This window comes from Podarcis pityusensis (assembly GCF_964106645.2).
Source record: "Podarcis pityusensis genome assembly, chromosome: 12".
Lineage (NCBI taxonomy): Eukaryota > Metazoa > Chordata > Lepidosauria > Squamata > Lacertidae > Podarcis > Podarcis pityusensis.
The window spans coordinates 25,298,305-25,318,519 of record NC_138037.1 but is presented as its reverse complement, the minus strand read 5'-3'; the positions used below and the strand labels follow the sequence as shown (position 1 = coordinate 25,318,519).

Here is a 20,215-nt window from a genome sequence, read left to right as displayed (position 1 = left end):
AAACACTGACATTTCCAAATGCCTCCGTAATCATTTGCATTTCCGTAGTTTTCTATTTGTTCTTTTTTTCCCTAAGAACATGTGTCACCAGCCAAATGGTAAGTGGTGGTTTTATCACACTGTGGAATGCCCACTTAGAAATAGGCTGAACCCAACTTATTTCCATGGGATATCTGCTATAACAGGCAGCTGCCTAATTAGGTATATGAGAAGTCACTGCTGCCATACCTTTTCATTGTAATTAGATTGCTTCAATCCATTGTAGTGATATACAGTGAATGATTCTTGAACCTTGGACTCCTAAGAGAACACACAAGACAGTTACTTTCAAGTCATAGGTTAATATCATTGACCTACCTTTCTCCACTTTGAATGAAACAAGAAACTATAGTTAATGGGAGAGTTCCTGGTTTCTTTGCTGGCTTATGAAGGGAGGACTGAAGCAGCTGCATGAAGAGGTTGCATGCGTGGATATATGGATCATTCCTAGCTTGACTTATTAAGCCAAGATACGATCATCCAAATGCAGCCATAATGTATATTAACTACAGAATGGGGAATGCATCACTGACCCACATTTGTTTAAAAATGCCCTAATGCAAGAATAGAAAGAAGGGGTTACATTACCTGCTCAGGGAAAAATTCTTGAAGAAAGGGACCTAGTAATATGATTCCTAGTCCTTCTGGATCTAATTTCGTTTTCATGAGATTTACACTAAGATAAGATGAACAACACAAAAATATCAGTGTGGTGCATTCATTTTCTTGCATGACTAAGCTCTATGGTTCTACAACACTTTTAAATGCCAAAAACAATCAGGCTGTTGTATTTAGAATCCTAATAGCAATTGCAAAAGAATGGCATCTGGTTGCCAAATAAAAGAGTTATTTTTAAACCAAAGTAATCTTATTTAAAATCAATGTAGCAACAACAATTGACACACTACGCCTTATTAGGTAAAGCTTTCAGAAAAAGTACACTGTCTTAATTCCTTGGATTTTGCAGCAGAAGAGAGTGAAGATAAGTCTTGAGCATTAACACACATCGTCTTTCTAACTGTCCTGAGAAGACCCACCCTTGTTTTATCTATTTGACAGGCCAGAATGAACAGAATTAAGCATGTAGAGATGCGGGATTTGTAGCCCTCTAGATGTTGCTAGACTACAGCTCCTATCATCACTAACAACTGACCATTATGGCTGAGGCCACTGAGAGTCCAACAGCACAGAGGGCTGCAGGTTCCCCATCCCTGAACTAAAATAGACTGAGGAAAGAATGCTGTACATTTTACATTCATCTTTGATACAATGTTACATTCATGCTGAGAAGGAAATAACCAAGCATTTCTCCATTCATGTGAATGAAAATCTCTCTTTCTAAAACTAGTCTTGAAATTGTATGTAAGCACCTTGCTCCTTAGACTTACAGCTGATACATATTGAATTAGTTGTGTACGCTGTAGCAAAAAACAACAACCATTTAGGTGGCATTTCATCCTGGCAAAGGTTTTCTAAACAGTGTTCTAAAACAGCTGCCAATTTGTGCTTACTATTCAGGATCTGATACAAGGTCCAAAGCCTTCATTACATCTTCTAGAAGACTGTCTGGTATAAAACCATTATCTGAAAAAATAAGGAAATGTCATTAGCATGAACTAGCAGGTGTCCAAGAATTAAAAATATTTATATGGGCTGATTAATACTGCCTATTCTGAAATGGGAAGTAATGCGCATTTCTCTAAATACAGATATGAAAAAGCAGACTTTGAACATGCAATTTCTTGGAAATAACTACTGCTCTAATGATTTTCAGGGCACTGTAACTTGCAGTTGCAATTTTAACCAAGCATAGCAATGCATTTACTTTTAGAATGAGAGAACTGCATTCCTGCAAGAGAGCATATCAAACAATGCAAAGTTTCATTGAATGAGCCACGCTATACCAGTGCCAAACACCATAAGAAATGAGAAAGCGTGAATATAACTATCTATTTGATACTAAATTCATGCAATTCATATTCTCTGTGGAGTAAAAGGGATAACTGATAGTATCTGAATGCTTTTAAAGCATTATTTTTACTGTCACTTGAAAACATATTGTGAACTTGTCAGAGAGTGCTTTTTTCTATCATCATGTCACAATGCATACTCTTCTATTGGTCACTAAGAGCAAGACTTTCTCTATTTTATGCCTACTTTAAATCATCCGATTGTCCTAATTTGGCACCTTAACATTTAAGAGTGAACTCATTTGCATTTGGTTACAAGTAAGCATACATAGGATCATACTACATATCTTACCTTCAGGGTCATACGTTTGAAAGACTCGTCTGGCTTGTTCTGAGGGAGCTTCAGGAGCAACAAGAGCTAAATCCTTAAGAGAGAATTCCACAAGATTAAATACATCACTGGAAAAATGATGAAAAGCAATAAACACAAACAATGAAATGCAGAATGTCATCTTCATAAATGAAACATCTAGGAAAGTGAGGCATATGTTTGTTTGTTTTATTACTAACAGAAATTGGTAATTAATAATCAACCCTAGTGAACAGCAGGACCAAGCCAAAGTAGTAGTAAAAGATGTTGCAGTAAGTGAAAGGCCAAAATGGTTCAGTTCAGACACAACAGCAAACAGTAGTTAAGAAAGCTCTATTACAGTTTTAAATCATGTCCAAGTTGATAAACCATTGTTTACAATATAGTGACAAACAAAAATCACAAATCATAATTTGAAATAACTTTGCAGAAACATGGTTTGGCACAGTATCAATTGACCAACCATAATTGTGGCTGTTTCTCTACCATCAGGGATGAATGCATGTACAGACTAGTGTGCTGAGCGGATAAGTAGTTCTAAAGCATGGCTTGCCATCTAGATCAGGGGTCAGCAAACTTTCAGCAGGGGGCCGGTCCACTGTCCCTCAGACCTTGTGGAGGGCTGGACACACACTCTCTCTCTCTCTCTTTCTCTCTCTCTCTCTCTAATTAACAAATTCCTATGCCCCACAAATAACCCAGAGATGCATTTTAAATAAAAGGACACATTCTACTCATGTAAAAACACGCTGATTCCCGGACCGTCCGCAGGCCAGATTTAGAAGGCGATTGGGCTGCATCCAGCCCCCGGGCCTTAGTTTGCCTACCCATGATCTAGATTGTTATTTGTGCAAACTATGGTGTGATACTGAGCTACTGTATGCTTTCAGCACCAGAAACAGTGCATAACGGGACTTCCTGGGTTATACAAAACAATAAAGAAAGCAATGATTACATATCTCACAAAGCAGTGCACCCACCCACACATAAACAGTACTGCTATTTCAATTTTAGGTCTAGGGGCACTCAAATTTGAGCGCTTTGGATTTTTTTCAATCAAACAGTTCTCATGAGTTGAATGGTTAGATGCTCCTTTTCTCCCAATTCCTTCCCCGTCCCCCTCCTTTCCTCTAGTCCACTGCCAAATTTCAGTGGTTATTATAAGCATTACGATGGGCAAAGGGGGAAAGTATAATTCTTTCTTCCCAATCCTAAACTGATAATTGAGGTAGAGAAAGAAGCAGCAAAGGTCTGGGGATGGTAGCTACTCCAAGAAAACACTGGGGCAGGTCTAGGTAGGGAAGAAGCAGACCTGGCAGTGATCCTTGCTCTGTCAAAAGCAACAGCCTCAGTGGTTTATGGGGTAAGCGCGGAGCTCAACAAAAAGGCTCTACCACATTTCCTTGTCTTATTATGGAGGCTCTTGCTGCAGATACAAGTGGAACAGGCTGATTCTGCAATCCTGTCTTATGCTATGCTTAGTCTGCACCAAACATGCTCCACACCCCAATCAAAAAGTACAGCTTTAATTTTTGCAACATTTGTATTTTGTAAAAAGCAAGCAATTCATTCACTTTGGGCAGCAACACTTATTTAAAAAACAAAATATCCCAAAAATGAACTTCATCTGCCAAGCATTTACAACTTCTGCCAAACACAAGCACCCAGGCCTTGCAAAACTGTTGTCTAACAACATCCCAACCCCCAAATCTTCCATAGAAGGAAATCCTATCAGTAGTTTACCACACATTGTTCAAGTACACCATGTCCTAAAGGCGAAGAGGTTCATGTTTTACCCTTTGGACTTTGTAATATTCCTGCCCAAAACCATTTTGCTGTATTTTTAAATGCTATTCTGATAACACAAATTTATTTTAGAATCTCATGTTTACCCTTGGAGGCAAACACACACCGTTAGTACATTGTAAAAAAATCTCAGCCGCTTTTGTTCTCAAAAATAAAAAACAGCACATACAATCTCTGTAATAACTGCAGAGCTGATAAACATCATTTAAAAAAATACATCACTATTTTTTTTTTAAACTTTCTAAATACCATTGCTCTAAAAACAGTACATAGCTGTGGACAGTTGCTGTCATTAAACTAGATAAAAAACAGGTCATATTAAGTTTAAATACCCTAAGAAGGAACAATATGGGCATAGACTAGCACAGAGGTTTTCAGCCTTTTGGGGTCCATCTCTCCCTTGACCAACTACATTCTTTCTGTGGCACACTGTGGGGCTCAGGAGCCCAGTTATGCTACCCCTTGCCTGCAGAGCAGCCTCTCACACTTTCCCAACAGCCTCCTCTCCTTGGGAGTCCTCCAGGCAGCTGCTGCCCCCCGCCCCTCCAAAGAGAGGTGTCTCCCAGAGGCAGCATTCGCCTGTGGAGCTTATAGCCAGCACTGCTGCAACAAACGGCTGTGCAAGCCTTTGGGAGGCAGAGACATGAGAGGGCATCAGAGGAGGGAGGGACAGAGGCCTGTGTTGCCTGCCACACCCCTGACCATCATTCAAGGCCACAGCACACTGGTTGTAAACCACTGGACTAGCAGACTGCTTAAAATTCTTAAGATCCAGAACCATTTAGGACCAATGTCTGTCAGCTGCACACTCTATCCTCAACACAGAGTCTTCCACCTACATCCTAAATTTGAATTAGGCAGGGATGGTAGAACAATTGTGACAGCAACATAGAATCATAGAACTGCAGAGCTGGAAGGAACCATGAGGGTCATCTAGTCCAACCCCTTTTGCCCAGTGTGGGGCTCATACCTACAACCCTGAAATTAAGAGTCTCATGCTCTACCGACTGAGCTGTACAGAGGTACAAGATACTGCACAAGTTGTAAGACTTTCCAAATCCAGCAGAGCTAATGCTATACCAGAGTCATCACGACGCTGAAAAATTATATTTAAATTACAGCTTGCCTTCCAATAAAACTTAAGGCATGAAGATCACATCCACTGATTTTGCTTTAAGCAGGTGCTATTCCCAATAGGCGAGCTCCTAAACTATTTGACGCAGTTTTAAAAAAGCAAATATTTTCGCAAATTATAGCGCGTTTTCATTTTGTAAGAATTACTATTTCTTGTTTACTGGATTTTTTGGAGGACTTAGCAACACAGCATTAATTTTATTATCAATTTGCTAAGTTCTTATTCTTCTTCTGTTGGCTTAAAGTAGGTTACAAATTTAAAACAACAATAACATGTAAAGATATTATGTCAGTAAATGCATACTTTTGCATTATAAAAGTTACCTCGTAACAGTATTTAACAATTACATTATGCTACACTCAAGGCACAGTAGCTCAAATTGGTTATACATGTATAATATATACTTCTTCAAATACACTAGTGACTTAAGACATCTTGACTATTAATTTAAAACTCATGCATTTATTTATGGGCTTAGCTCATGGTCATAAGATATCAGTGTTAGTGGTTTGCTTGATTGTCCTTGATTCAGCAAAGGTGAGACGTGTGAGGGTCATCATTCTTAACTGGGACTTATGCATGAAAAAGGATGCTGGAAACATTCTGGGCAATATCCAAGTTGCTCAATCCCATAGTAGACCATGGAAATTAATATTACTTAAGTCCATTGATTTCATTGGATTGGATTCTGTTTACACCAAGTTTCAGAACAAAATCAAGATATTTTTATTTGAAAGTATTTTGCCTGATGTGTAAACAGAGCTTCCAAAATTCATGACTTCCTCCTCCCAAAGTAGCACTGATCTAATCTAGTGCTAAAAAACAAGAGAAAGATTCAGCAATTCTGGATGTATTGGTGTGTCTTGGCAGTAAGATTTAAAGAGTCTTTAGAATGGTCTTACACATCCTTCTTGTCAGGAACTGCTGTCTTAAGGAAAAATCAAAAGCATTCATATGTGTCTATACAAAGATCTTCATCTCCACACAAAGGAGACAATTAAGAGAATGCAAAACAAGCTTATCACAGCTTCAAAGAGGAGTATGAAATGGATTTGCAAGGGTATTAATTGCACTTGTAAAGAATGAAACTGAATGCTGTATCCAAGGTTATATGCAGTGTAGGTGGGCAGGCAGCAGCTGTCACATGCATTACTGTTTGTGCAATAATCAAACAGCTAACAGAAGACAAACTGATTTTAGTAAAGCTTTGTCATCCATGTAATTGTATCAGTGCTGACATTACTATTAGACGTATGTTAAGGTATTTAAACCTCAGCTGGAAAGCACGCAGCAGGCAACACAAATCCAAATTAAAGTCCAAAGACTAATGCTTCATTCGCACTCAGGAGTACGGTGGGATCTGAGCAGCTTTGTCAAGTATTTGCTACCAGTTGCTGCATCTTGTGCTGCATTAGAGGCTATACTGGACACCAACCAAGTTAGTTTTTGAGATGGGTGGCAGAGCTACAGTGTGCACATGAAAAGAACACATAGTTCTTTGGATCCTAACCATATATACAGTAATGAATCTACAGAGACCAGAGAAGGACACAACCACCTCCATTTTCAAGTGGTAGAGTCTCAAAAAAAGAGAGTGTATCACAAGCCTTTTCTCTTTCTATAGATTGACCCTTATTTAAATAAGCTAAAAAATACAGGCTAGTCATAGATATGAAGTGGTATTCAGTAATTAGTTAATATACAATGCATTGCAATGTAATTCAAGAACTATGGGATATATGCCTAAACACCACAAATAAAACCCATTTTAGAACTGTGCTTTTGTTGGGTTTTTTTGCTCTTCAGTTAAAATGCTTCCAGGCACTGAATTATGTTAAAATAGAATGTGCCAATTTGTGTTCTTCTTCTTCTTCTTCTGGGAGTGCCTTATGTCTCTTCTATGAAGTTGCATTTCTTACAAAAGAGAATTGGATTCTGCATAACTGATTTCAGCACTCTATTTTTTTTTGCTAACTAACATTGTCAGCATAGACTTTAAATATGGTAGTCCGAAAGGTCACTGTTCATGGCTGAACGTAGACCATTGAAAGGTAATTGTATATACCTCTAGGTGGTAGAACAAATTATTTCCTTTAGGGTAGGGGAGGGGTCTATCAGCTTTTCTCCAAGATTTTAGCAGCAAAGTGTAAAATCACAGAAAAATGTTTTTTATGTTATGTAGGTATAGAACACTAAAGTGCTGAAATACAAATATTCAAAAAGTATGAGAAATCATGTTTTATAACTAAAGATATACTAATCTTTCTTCATATTACAGTCTCTTTAAAATTACAGGGTCAAGCAATGTAATCATTAACATCAAACACTGAAGTTAACCATTAGAATGTTTCTGTGCTGCCTTTGTTTTACCTCCAATTTTAACATGATATTACAGATTACTGCAACAAAGTACTATGAGCCAATAACAATGTACTTAGATCTTATTTAGTGTTGTCTGAAAACAACATGCCCATTATCAGCTTTGACTAAAAAATGTGCAACATCTCCAGTGCTAAAAAAATAATTAAAGTTTCTCTGGTCCTCTTGCAAGTTTGGGAGCACTCTGAGACAAGCGCACACACATCCTTCTTAGTCAGGCATAGGCAAACTCAGGCCCTCCAGACGTTTGGGACTACAATTCCCATCATTCCTGAACACTGGTCCTGTTAGCTAGGGATGATGGGAATTGTAGTCCCAAACATCTGGAGGGTCGGAGTTTGCCTATGTTTGTTCTTAGTATTAATAAATATTCCAACTATTATCTTGAATTCCCTAGCTTCCACCTCCCCAAATACCCCTGTTCTTGGATGCTTTCCTACATAGTCATTTTTGAAAAATCCACACAGATCCTGCAGTTTCACACTTATCCAGAAGTTAGCTGTAACACAGAATTCATGCTGAATAACTCATCTAAGTCCAGAAAGCAGGAGGAAAATGTCATCCTTTCCATTCACCAAAGATCAGTGGAATGCAGCTGCAGCACACCCCATCCCTTGTTTTGATGAAGTTTCAGGATCAGCCAGAGAAAAATGTATTACTTCCACACTTGGTAAGACATAGATTGCAATGCTCAATACATAGCTTTGCACAAATAGCCATGTATGGTAATAGTTTTAGCCAAGCAGAAGGGTCTTTGGGACTTGATTTCTAACTACTCAGAAAAACTCAAGAAGATCCTGAAGATGAGTTGTTTTCAACCATAATACTGACTGAGTAGTTTGCTTAAGACAATCTCAGAAATCCAGTATGTTTTCATGTAACATGTATGCCAATAAATTATTTTAAACCGTCGGTGCTGTGTAAGAAGAGTATACTGTAGAAAATATTTGAACTGTAGACTTAAAATAAGATGTATTTGACCGAGGGTGATGAAATGAAGCAAAAGAAAGGAATCCTACCTTGGCAAAAAAGACCGTGAGATGAGTTTCACTGCCAAGTATCCAAATAGGGAACTTTGGGGACTTCAAATAGGAGCCAACCTAAAACGAAAAGAAAAAATATGTAGCAAGTTCATAACCTAACACCATACAACATTTTGTCCTCAAATACTGCAGTGTACGCTGGGCTAATAGTACCCTGCAACAGAATAGCTCTGCACCCCGAGAAAATAAAAAACAGACATGGTTTGGCTAATTAAACCATCTATGACCTTTTAAACTCTGTGTGGGGTATTGTTATTGTTTGTTACTGTTGAATGTCTTTTTCTATTTTAAACTGCCCTGTGATCCTCCAATGAGGGGTGGTATAGGAATTTAACAAATAATAATGCTGCTGCTTATTTTCTATTCCAAAATCCAGGTCAGGTTTCCCCATATGTATGAAGGAGCTTGGTATGAAAGGACTAAAAGAGGAGACAGTTACAAAAATTGGTGAAAGCTAGCTATGTACAGTATTCATCACTGTGACCTCTGATTCCTAGATACTGTGTTTGGATCCTGCTTTACCAGACAAAACTGCATGTTGCAAGGTTCACTCTACCATTCTAATAACTATCATCATGAACACCACCATCTTTATTAATAATAACAACCAACATGAAACTGAATACTTTTTAAAAAAGTAAAATCAGAATTGGCCACTGTGAGAACAGGATGCTGGAATAGATGGGCCACTGACTGGATTCAGCAGACTACTCTTATGTCCTTAATTATCAGGATGAATTCTGTATTATACTGAATGCTGTACCGCAAACACATGTGCAAAAACTAAATTTATTGTTTTTTTATGCACGAAATAAGAAAGTTTCAGAGCTGAACAAGTGCATGAGTGATCCTCAGTGGGACAAATCAGTGTGGATGCTTCAGTAAAGTATCAAATATATTGGGTATAATTCCTGCACCTGCAGGATTCCTATAGCTCTGTTTTCCCATCTTCCCCTGCTTACAAGGGCCCATTAAGAGTGAATGGTATGTTCAGAGCAAATTATTAATGGTTTGAAACAAAATTTATACTGAGGCAAGAGGGAAAGCTGGTATACATGAATTTCTTAACTATGTAAATAACTTTTCATAGGCAAGGGGAGGTGAAAAAACAGGCATTCATTGATCCTATGAGAATTCTGGCTTAGGTGGACTAGATTGGGCCTTTTAGATTCTTGTGACAGGAGAGGGAAGCGAAAGACAGACATAACTTGTAACTCTGAATAAGCTAAGTTTCTTCATTTCTTACTCATTAGCAAGACAGATGACTTTGCTGTTGCTAAAAAAAGGTGATTCAAAAAAAGTTTTTAAACTTGAGATTTGAAAAATTTAGATGACATATGCTTCATCTGTGATTTCTCTTCAACAGTTAAAGGCTGAAGTTGAAATACCAAGTTTTCAAAGGAATTTCTTTCTGGAGTTAACACCAGCCATGCTTTTACCTAAGGAGCGATATCCAATTAAGTCATACTGAGACAAATACCTACAGAAATAAATTGACTTCAATTATTTCAATGGGTCTACTCTTAAGTCTGAATAACACAGCATATCACCCAATGACTATGAACTATCTTACCTTACAGTATCTTAGAGATTCCATAAGTGTCAAAAAACCAACAGTTGCTTGTTTATGTATTCCAAGTAGTTCTGAAGAGAAATAGAACTCTGTATTAGACTGCAAAATTTGAGTCATGCTACAGTTTCCTTCTTAAAACATGCCATGAAACTTTGGCCTACAATCATGTAACAGAGCACATAAAAACTAGGCAGAGAAATAAGGGTGCAATCCTATTACTAAAATCCTCTGACTGAATAGACCTTGGAAGTGACAAAACTACTGAATGACTCATGGAGAGCAAATCATGTTGATGGAATGAGATATCCACCCCCAGAATGATGGTGGAAGGCTAGAGACAGAGGCCAAAGCATGGTGGTGGCATTCTTGGCCCAAGCCCCATTACAAATTTTCAAGAGTAACTTATCATGGAAATCAAGTCATAACAACAGAACAAAAAACTGATAAACACATACAATATAATAATTCTTTCTCTCTTTTGTTTACAAGAAGCTTTTTGTTTTAAACAAAGCAAATGATGCCAAATATATGATAAACTCTTAAAAGCAAACAATGCTAAGAACTAGAACATCCTTCTCAATGGGCTTTTTCTTTCCATTGCCAACTTGTCCTCTGTGCAGAAAATTTTGAAGAAAATTGGCTTGTAAAAAGGCCACTCTAAGAAAAACTGAAAACACAGTTGGTGTACTACAAATTTATCTGAACTCAAGAGCATGCTGTTAACAGATCAGCAAACTCTGCCCCAAGCCTGCCTGCTTAACTTGAGGCAAACTCCTCCTCTCCCCCAGTCCTTTTTGCATTCTGTAAGGGAGAGTTATAAAACATCTCAAGAAAGGTGCACACATGTTGCCTGGACCAGTGGTTCCCCAAACCTCCCCCCTCCCACTATGAACCACTTGAAAATCAGTACTTTTGTTTATTATTATTATTATTTCTTTAATTGATTAATTAATCAAAATTGAGTGGGCTACTTTTTATGAAATAACAAATAAAATATAACCACCAAACTGAGTTATTCTAGTTCTTAATCTGTCAAAGGAATTAATAAGGAAGACCTCAGAGAAATTTGTGTGTGGTTAAGATATAAGAATATTCTTTGAACAGGGAATAGGGAATGGAAATTGGCTATAGATCTGAGGAAATTACTCATTATCTCAAAATGGGGGGGGGGAATAAGAACGATAGAAAAGAAGAGGAAGTACCAACATTTAGTGTGTTGGCAGAAGAAATTGAGATGTTTTTGAGTAAAGAACTGAATGATGTTGAGGAATGAATGTGAACTCTTAAAGTTATTTTCTTAGAAAATAAAAAGGAGAGTAAACATGTACCTGGAATGCTCACAGGGATATAATTTTAGAGAAGGGTCAAACAGAAGCAGAAAAACAAGTTGGCAAGGAAAGGGTTAAGAATCACCCAAGAGTACTTTTTGTTTGTTTCTTTGTTTAAAAGAGTGGCCTTTGGGGCTTCATTGCAGACATTTGTGGGTAACATACAATTCGATTTTTAGCCACTTTTGCCCAAGGAATACATTAGTACCCAATCAGGTACGTACTACAGACCCCATTTTTCAAAAGCCAAGCCATAAAAAAGGATATCTCTATGGTAGTTTTTGTTATGTTTTGTTATGTGAATGATGCCATGAAACTCTGGGTGGGTTGCACAGACCTCCTGGGGTCTGCAGACCACCAGTTGGGAACCACTGCATTACTGTATTGTATCTAGGCTGTATCTGAACATTACAGAAAAAAGTCAGGATTATCAGCAACTCTATACCGATTTTCTTCATTTTAATCTTGAAATTCTGGAAAGACGAAACAAACTACAGCTTCAAGTTTCCTCATCCTTTTTCAGTGATTCATTTATAACCAAATGGCTATATATGGCAATATACTAGGGACAAACACTCTGTGGGCAAACAGATCAGATTGGGTGGGGTGGGGGGAGTGACATGGGGATTAAATTAGTGAACATTTTACATGTATTTATTTTTCATTCTACTAAGAGCATAGTTCTAGATTCAAGGAAGAATTCTATCAAGTTCCTTATAAGCACATTGCCAAAGAGCTTGATTACATGAAACCACTACCAGCCTTCCTATTTCAAGATATAAATGCTTATTAAATGGGAGACAAAGGCACTGCATAGCTATCCCACAGTAAATACCTTGTGCAATGTCTTTCATAGCAACTAGATGATTTTGGAGAAGTTTACCCACATTCTAAACTCCTATTTTTCTTCCTTAGGACCTACTGCCATCTTGTGGTAAACTAAAGAGTACAAGTTTCCTTGTGCTGTACAGACGCTTCAGGTTACAGACGCCACTAACCCAGAAATAGTACCTCGGATTAAGAACTTTGCTTCAAGATGAGAACAGACATTGCGCAGCGGCGGCGGGGCGGCGGCAGGAGGCCCCATTAGCTAAAGTGGTACCTCAGGTTAAGAACAGTTTCAGGTTAAGAACAGACCCCCAGAACGAATTAAGTTCTTAACCCGAGGTACCACTGTACACAGTACTGGCAATTAGCTAACATGGGCTAATGCAAACTTCTGACACCCCAGACTCCTTGAATAAATTTATTAAAGCCCAGCACTCAAATCTCACAGAACTTAGTGGGGAGGCAGTTTACCAAAAACGAATGACTAGAATTTTGCAATCAAGTAGCATTTTAAAGTGGAGTAATATGTCAATATTCATAAATAGACAAAAAGAAACACAAGCATTCGTATAAAGCCGTAGCTTTAGTTTGTAAGAACTATATACAATTCAAATGCAAAACATTTAGTATATCTCTTGATGCTGCACCACAGCAAAGTCATATCAAGTACAAACTTACTCATTCCTGAGCATTCCCTGTCTCCATCCCAGACGTTAGATACTGCATGCCCCGTCAACAGGAGGTTAATTAAGCTTTGGCTTAATATGAAGAAAACAAGCTTTTAGATTTGCAATTTGCATTCACATTTTTCTAAACAAATTAATTTTGATGGCACTACAACTTTTTTCTTGAAAAGCACATAGGGAGATAAAGCAAGCTACAACATGCACTTAACTTTTTTCAGAAGGTCTTGGTTCAATTTCAGTTCATCTGGTATAAAATCATACCTCCAACACAACGGGTGCTAACAATATGAGATGCTTCCAGATGAAATGATAAAAAACCAGTCCCACACATTCACCATCAATTCCTTTGTAATTAATAATGGCTGAAACTGTGTTTCTAAAGTATGATTTGTTCAGAAAACAGGCAGTACTTTCCTTAAGGAAAGTATAGGACTAACCAGAGCTTACCTTCCATGACCATACACTGGATCTATTAATGGCTCAGTTGAATCTTCAATTTCATTTTTTATGTTTTCAATGCCCTAGAAAACAGGAACGCTTTCTGGTATATTTACTGGCATAGTGGCCACATCTTCCTGCTAAGAAATATTTTTTTCTTTTAACAAATAACCAACCCTTAACATTTTGTCGTCAAACCTAAATATTAGTATCAGGAAAAACTGATACATATGGTTAGTTTGCCCTTCATTTTGACTAACTTGTTCCAACAAGATAAATGAATTGCCTTTCAGGCTGTCACTGAACAAGGATTAAACTGGGCATAGGACAGAGGGGCGCATGCAAGTCTTGGCCCCAGTGCTCCTAAGAGAAGCCAGCTGCTGTTTAGATCTTCGTAAAATGACCCCAAAAGTCTGAATGAGTTAAAAACCACACACACCATATTTTTTCTGGGTACAGTATAAGACGCCCCCATGTATAATATGACACCTATTTTTTTTAACCCAAAATTAAGAAATTAAGTTGTTTAGCTTTTTGGGCGGATGGGGAAAGTTACTTCTGCCAATCGCTCACCCGCCTGCCCGCCACTGCTAATCGCTTGCCACAGCCACTGCCGATCGCACACCTCGCCGCAGCTGCCAATTGTCTGCCCGCTCGCTGATACTAACAGCCCACCCGCCCACTTGCTGCAGCTGCCAATCGCCTGCCCGCCTCACCACGGCTGCCAATCGCTTGCCCAATTGCCACAGCCACAACCAATCGCCAGTAGGCCTTGCCGCAGCCACCAATCACCCGCCCAATCACCGCTGCCAATCTCCTGCTTGCTGCTGCCATTAGTCGCATGTCCCCCCTCTGCATTCACTATGCCTATTTTTTTTTTAAGCAAAAAGGATCACCTTATACACGGGAAAATACGGCAGTTGTTTTTAATTAAAGGATTGTCACGGTTAACAAGGGTACATGCAACGTCTCTGTTTTCAATTCATAGAGTCCTTTCTACAGGTCAGTAACATTCAGCGTGAGACACTGCTATCATAGACACTGTGAGGTTGGGGGGTGGGGAGAGTGGGGTAGGGGTAGTGATTCTTCATTCTTTTGCTTACTATATGTGCAAAGTTTTTGTGTCAGCGTTTCAATGATAGGTTCTTTATTTTTCTGTTTGTTTTTGTTCACACGTTCTTGATTTACCGTAATTGCTTAGAAGCAGCTCCCACAACTCAAAAACCTGATAAGCCAGGGTTCCTACTTGCAGGGAGGTTTCACAGTACATTCAGTCAAACAAGCTTAAAACTGCCCTTCAAACCTATGCACTGATCAAAACAAAGATCTAAAAAGCAGCTGGCTTGAGGGCTTCCCCCACCCCATCCATGATTAACAAGTGCCTATACAAAGCTCAAGGTTCTCCCACAGTGTAAAATTAACAGTTTACAGTATTAAAACATCTAATTGCAGATTATGAAACCAAAATGGGAAGATCAGGCCAAACAACAGGAAGTTAATAAATATGCCTGCCTCGTGCAGGCACACACATGGTACTGAAGGTGATGGGATGGAGGAAACAAGCACCTTTAATCCCCTTCCTTTTTCTTTTTTTGCTAGTTTAAGAAAACAAACATTTTTAAAAATAGAAACAAACCTTTGTCAGTATCACAGAATACAGAAAAAGCAACACTCCAAATTTGTTTGTCCAGACTGAATACTGATTCCAAACTGCTTCTTTGAAATCAGGAAAGCTTGTGAATGACTGCTTGCTGAAGATTAAAAAGAAAAGTCCATTAGACATGGTACTTGGCTTTGACAGAGTTCAATTCTGTATTTGTTTGCTGACTAGCAACAAAATGCAAGATAACGTAAGGTGCAACTGAATGCTTAAGGCATGCAATAGTATCTGTGACCAATACATTTACAACACAATTAGCAGCAACTGTCTTAATGGAGAAAAAATAATGGTTATAGCATGTACACAGTACAAGTAGTGTCAATATGGCAGCACGCATCACAATTTTAGAAGCCTGGTTTTGATTTTTCACCTGAAAAGTTCTCATACGACAGTGAAAATTGGCAGATGTTAGATTTAGGTCTTCACAACTTTAATGACTACTTAAAATTTTGTTCTTGTTGGTAAAGACACAATGGGCAGATAGTAGCATTTGCCCTTATAAACTTTCTCAAATAGCAAATGCCTGATTAAGCTAATAGCCCCATATTGAACTCAGTTCAGAAAGCTGTAAGTAAAGAAGACTGCATGCCTAATGCTGCGCTTACAGAATGTTCCCTTCCATCACAAACCCCACACATTCAATTGGTAATGTAAGTTCAGGTGCCCTTTCTTCACTCCTCCCTGGAGTCGAATTGTGCAGAGAGAATTCACTTAGATACCTCTCACAGCACAGGCCCATTGACATGTCCTCAAACTGTGAATCACTGATTAGTGGGGATATGGGTCTGTCCATCTTTCATTCCCAACTTAGCTTTTGAGCATCTGGGAAGTGTAACCTGAGTTCACGTTAAGATAGATACTGCTGAATTGTGGTGATTGAGTAAGAAACTGGATTGCTTAAAACCATGCAGTTTTTTCTAAATACATGTGGCTCACTGGACAATTTTGTATTCAGGCCACTTGAAATGTTCAATTATGACTCTTCTAAGCTAATGCTGAAATTTTAAAATAAACGCCTAAATTAAAGCAGCAACAAAATCATGTTAAAATTACAGATTTGGATAGTCACAGTTGTTTTGATCTTAAAGCAATAGCTTTCTTGAGCCTAATTATCTTTTAAACCTTGATGTTCAACTGCATTAAGTATGAGGCTTACACCTGAAAGAAGTTTTGTTTACTGGGGAACTACAAGATAGTGTATTTTAAGTGTTCCAACATGTTACTTACTGAATTAATGAATGAAATCGCTCAAAGCCAAGCTCTTCGACAGCCAAGGCAGCTATACACAAGAGACACTTTTCAGCACTACACATGGCAAAAAGTGACACAAGAAACACACAGCAAGCTAGAATACTTCCAAGTCTTCATAATTTAACCCCAGCCCCCACCCTCTTTTGGACCAATTTCCACTTGTATAGTTACATGGCGCAAGCCAATTTAATGTAACCCAGTTAGGTCTCCACAATACAGGTACAAACAATTTAGCAATATTGAGTCTAGACTAGTAAACCATTAGTTTAATAGCCTTGAAAACTTTCAAGTTTTGCATAAATATGACAACCACAGCAAGGAGGTCACCAAGTGCAAGCAAAATGAACACAATTCTGCTATTTGAGTAAATTTTCCACAAGAGCAAGCGAGTAGTTATACAGATAACTTCAGAGCAGAACCGGTGTTAAGACAGCTGTATTTTCATTCCATTTCTCTCAACACATTTTGCTTCAGAACAACTAATTAGAAAAATATATTTTAAGCAATGCTCTTTTTAAAGATAACTATCCTCTATTATTCTACTCAAGTATGTGTTAAGTAACCCAACAGTAGGAAAAAATACAGCATTTAGTGCCTTCCTAGGTTCAGACTTTATACCACCTTTCCCTCATCCTCTGTAATTAAATTAGAAGTGGGTTTTTCCTTTACCCAACTGATTCCTTCCCAGTTAACTAATGTGTTACCAAGTATTAGTGAAATGGGCTCAGCATAACATCGTACCTGCATGGGAACCACATATATGTTGCTTTGAGTGACGTGAGACAGAATATAATATACAGTGGAACCTCAGGTTGCAGACATAATCCATGACAGAGGCACGTCCACAACCCGCAGCTTTTGCATCCTGAAGTGCTGCCTCTGCACAGGTGTGATTTGGCGCTTCTGTACATGCGTGAAGCGTGATTTAGCGCTTTTGCGCATGCACAAGCGGTAAAACCTGGAAGTAAACTGTTCCGGTACTTCCGGATCTCCCGTAGTCCGCAACCCGAAAACACGTAACCTGAAGCGGCCGTAACATGAGGTATGACTGTCATATAAAACTCAACATCTAGGAAAACTAGTGTATCACTGTTAATATGGGGTCCTAAGGAAAAGGTGATAGCGGCAGCTTCTGCAATTCTTATTACATGACAAGAATGACAAGCCCTCAAAATCAGACTAGCAGGATTCATCTTCTATGGAAGATACCTTTGAACTGTACTAATTAACAATAGTGTCACTTTGGAAAGTGAAGAACACTGAAACTGTTACATACAGCTTTAGTAACAAATGCCTATTTTGGGACATTGATCAGGTACGAACAGCAGGCCTTACTGCAGTGGTTCCCAAACTTTCCCTTCCTCATGGAACACTTGAACGTGGCGGAGAATCTTGGCAGACCATTTAATTATTTTTCTGCCTGCTGTTGCAATTTATAATGTGCTGTGCTTAATGCTCTGATTTTAATTGTACTTCTACAGACATGCTGTGGACCACCTGAATGAAGCTCAGGGACCACCAGTGGTCTGCAGATCACTGTTTGGGAACCCCTGCCTCAGTGAAAAGTGTTCTAAAATTAATTACTGCACCAATTAATTATTGCACCAATCACATCCAATAAAACCAATTAAATTATGAATATCACAACCTGAGGGACTTATGATATAAAGGTATTTCTGAACCTGTGAATTAGCACTATTTCAGTCAATGAATGGCAAACAAATCATAGTTGTGCACAACATAAAGCAGATGAAACAAGTAGACTTTGCATTGGCAATCTGTGGACCAGTTACTGTTGCCAATTTCACTGACCCTGCTGAACTGAATGGAATGGTAAGAACAGTATGTCAAGAGATGGACTATGATTAGAGGAACACAAGTACTGCTGAGAGAAAAAGTCCTGTATAAAACAGGAAGGTTTGAATTAAGCTGTCTGATTCACTATTTAAGGAAGTATAAAATGGGAAATGGGAAAGCTTTAATATAAAGTATCTGTACAAAAAAAAAATGATTTACTAAAGTTCCAAGGGGTTTTTGTTGTTGTTGTTGTTTTGCAGCAAACAACACACTCCATAAAATGTATTACGGCTGTGTGGTTAATTACTAGAATAAGAATCTGTTATAGTTTCATCAGAAGTGTGTAGACAAACAAGGGAAAGTCGCGGACTTTTCAGCTAACAGTTTTTTTCCATATCTGTTCTTCGGGGGATGAGGAAGAAACCAGAAGTCCTAAAAATTTATATGAAGATATTGCCCCGGGTCATAGTTTTTCAGCCACAGAAGTCTCCAGTATGTATGCAGAGAAGCATGTGAATGGGAAGGTAAAAACTGCCAGTTTCCCCTTCCTAGTGCCCTTTGGGCTGCTGCCACCAGAAGAGGGAGCTGAAAAGGCCTTATGAGGAACACTTTTTGTGGTACTTTGCATATATTCCTAAATATATATGCCTTTCTTTCTATAATAAGTTGTAGCTTCAAAATTGGTATGCATTGAGGAAAATGAAATTTGAGTAAAAGTCAAATACGAAAAACATGCCTGACAAGCAAAATGCAGGCAGGTGATCTGGTGTTAGTGTAGAGAGGAAAGAGAGGAAGCAGAAAGTTACAGGTGTTTATTTTCCTTACAAACTAGCAGAAAGTATTCTGTATAGCAAGTTTCAATATTACATCCCATTTTATGATCTCAAGGCCAATTTCTGCACTGCATTTTACAGTCACTTTGTGCAACCAGGAACTCAAGTCAAATCCCTCCCTCGAATTTAATTCAGTTATGACAGACACAGCAGTGTGAGAAAGAATACCACGCTAAATCTTAAAAATGACAATCATCTTAAAAATACTATTCATACCTTTACAGTGTGTGTGTGTGTGTGTGTGTGTGTGTAAGTAAGAGTGGGTGTTGAATGTCTGTCTATATATACAGGGCTCCACAACTTGAAGGGGAAGTGGGGCCACACTCTGGCCCCAACCCCTAAGCTGCATGCCTCCTCATCCCTGCCTTTCATGCAGGGCATCTGAAGGGAACTACAATCACAATAGGGCATTATGTTTTCTTATTACTCCAGTTTTGTAAGACTATTGAATAAATGCTAGTTATTCAGTACTGGATATTACTTGTATCCTTATTCCAATAGGTCTTTTCTGTCCTATCCTGCCCTTTGCAGTCCCTGTGTGCCCACCAAATAACTCCAGAGGGTTGGGAGACCCTCCAGAGCAGATGTGAATGTCCCATCACACCTACTGGTGAGACACTGGAACTTTCCTAAGATTTGAAGTGGGTTTCCACTACCCAAAGTCAAAACTGAGTACCGTCTGCTGGTTTTCTGACATAGTAAGCTGTGGCTTATCAAAACTGGAAGAGAAAGCTTCCAAAGTTCTTGTCAGCTTTGCCAGAGTGGAAAAGCAGCATGTGAGCAGAGTGGGAGACCAAACTCATTCACATAATGCTAAGCTATTCCAATGTTTAACTAGTGATGACACTGCAGTATTTAGCTGATGATATTGTGAGGTTTAGCTGGTGATAACATTGCAGTGTTTAACTGGTGAGTTATCGCAATGTTGAAAACCAGTTATTGCCTAGCCCCTTACACACATTTTGATTCACGATATATTGCCAGCTCAAATATTATGAAACAATGATCAAGCTGGTTTTGGACGATATGTTGATGTATCACCCAGCCCTACTGTAAGGAGCAAGGGCAAGTCCAACTATGTGAGCAGATGCCCACCTGTGCAATGTGAGATGTCACCGAAAGTTCCCTATATTGAATAA

General features: G+C 38.6%; 1 protein-coding gene and 1 long non-coding RNA gene across 2 annotated transcripts in view; both read right to left on the bottom strand.

The window, feature by feature from the left end:
* The window catches only part of MINDY3 (MINDY lysine 48 deubiquitinase 3), a 32,845-nt gene that overhangs the window by 2,499 nt on the left and 10,131 nt on the right, over positions 1-20,215 (bottom strand). The window contains exons 6-15 of the mRNA XM_080974502.1: positions 16,423-16,474; positions 15,172-15,286; positions 13,545-13,618; positions 13,090-13,169; positions 10,256-10,326; positions 8,659-8,739; positions 2,302-2,374; positions 1,551-1,623; positions 628-715; positions 229-300 (exon numbers count right to left, since the gene is read on the bottom strand). Coding sequence (XP_080830628.1) covers positions 229-300; positions 628-715; positions 1,551-1,623; positions 2,302-2,374; positions 8,659-8,739; positions 10,256-10,326; positions 13,090-13,169; positions 13,545-13,618; positions 15,172-15,286; positions 16,423-16,474 — 779 coding nt within the window. The remainder of the gene's footprint in view (positions 1-228; positions 301-627; positions 716-1,550; positions 1,624-2,301; positions 2,375-8,658; positions 8,740-10,255; positions 10,327-13,089; positions 13,170-13,544; positions 13,619-15,171; positions 15,287-16,422; positions 16,475-20,215) is intronic.
* On the bottom strand, positions 10,771-13,083 carry LOC308459329. Its single transcript, XR_013978009.1, has 2 exons — positions 12,770-13,083; positions 10,771-12,685 (listed from the first exon to the last, which is right to left on the bottom strand). It is a non-coding gene; the product is annotated as an uncharacterized lncRNA (long non-coding RNA).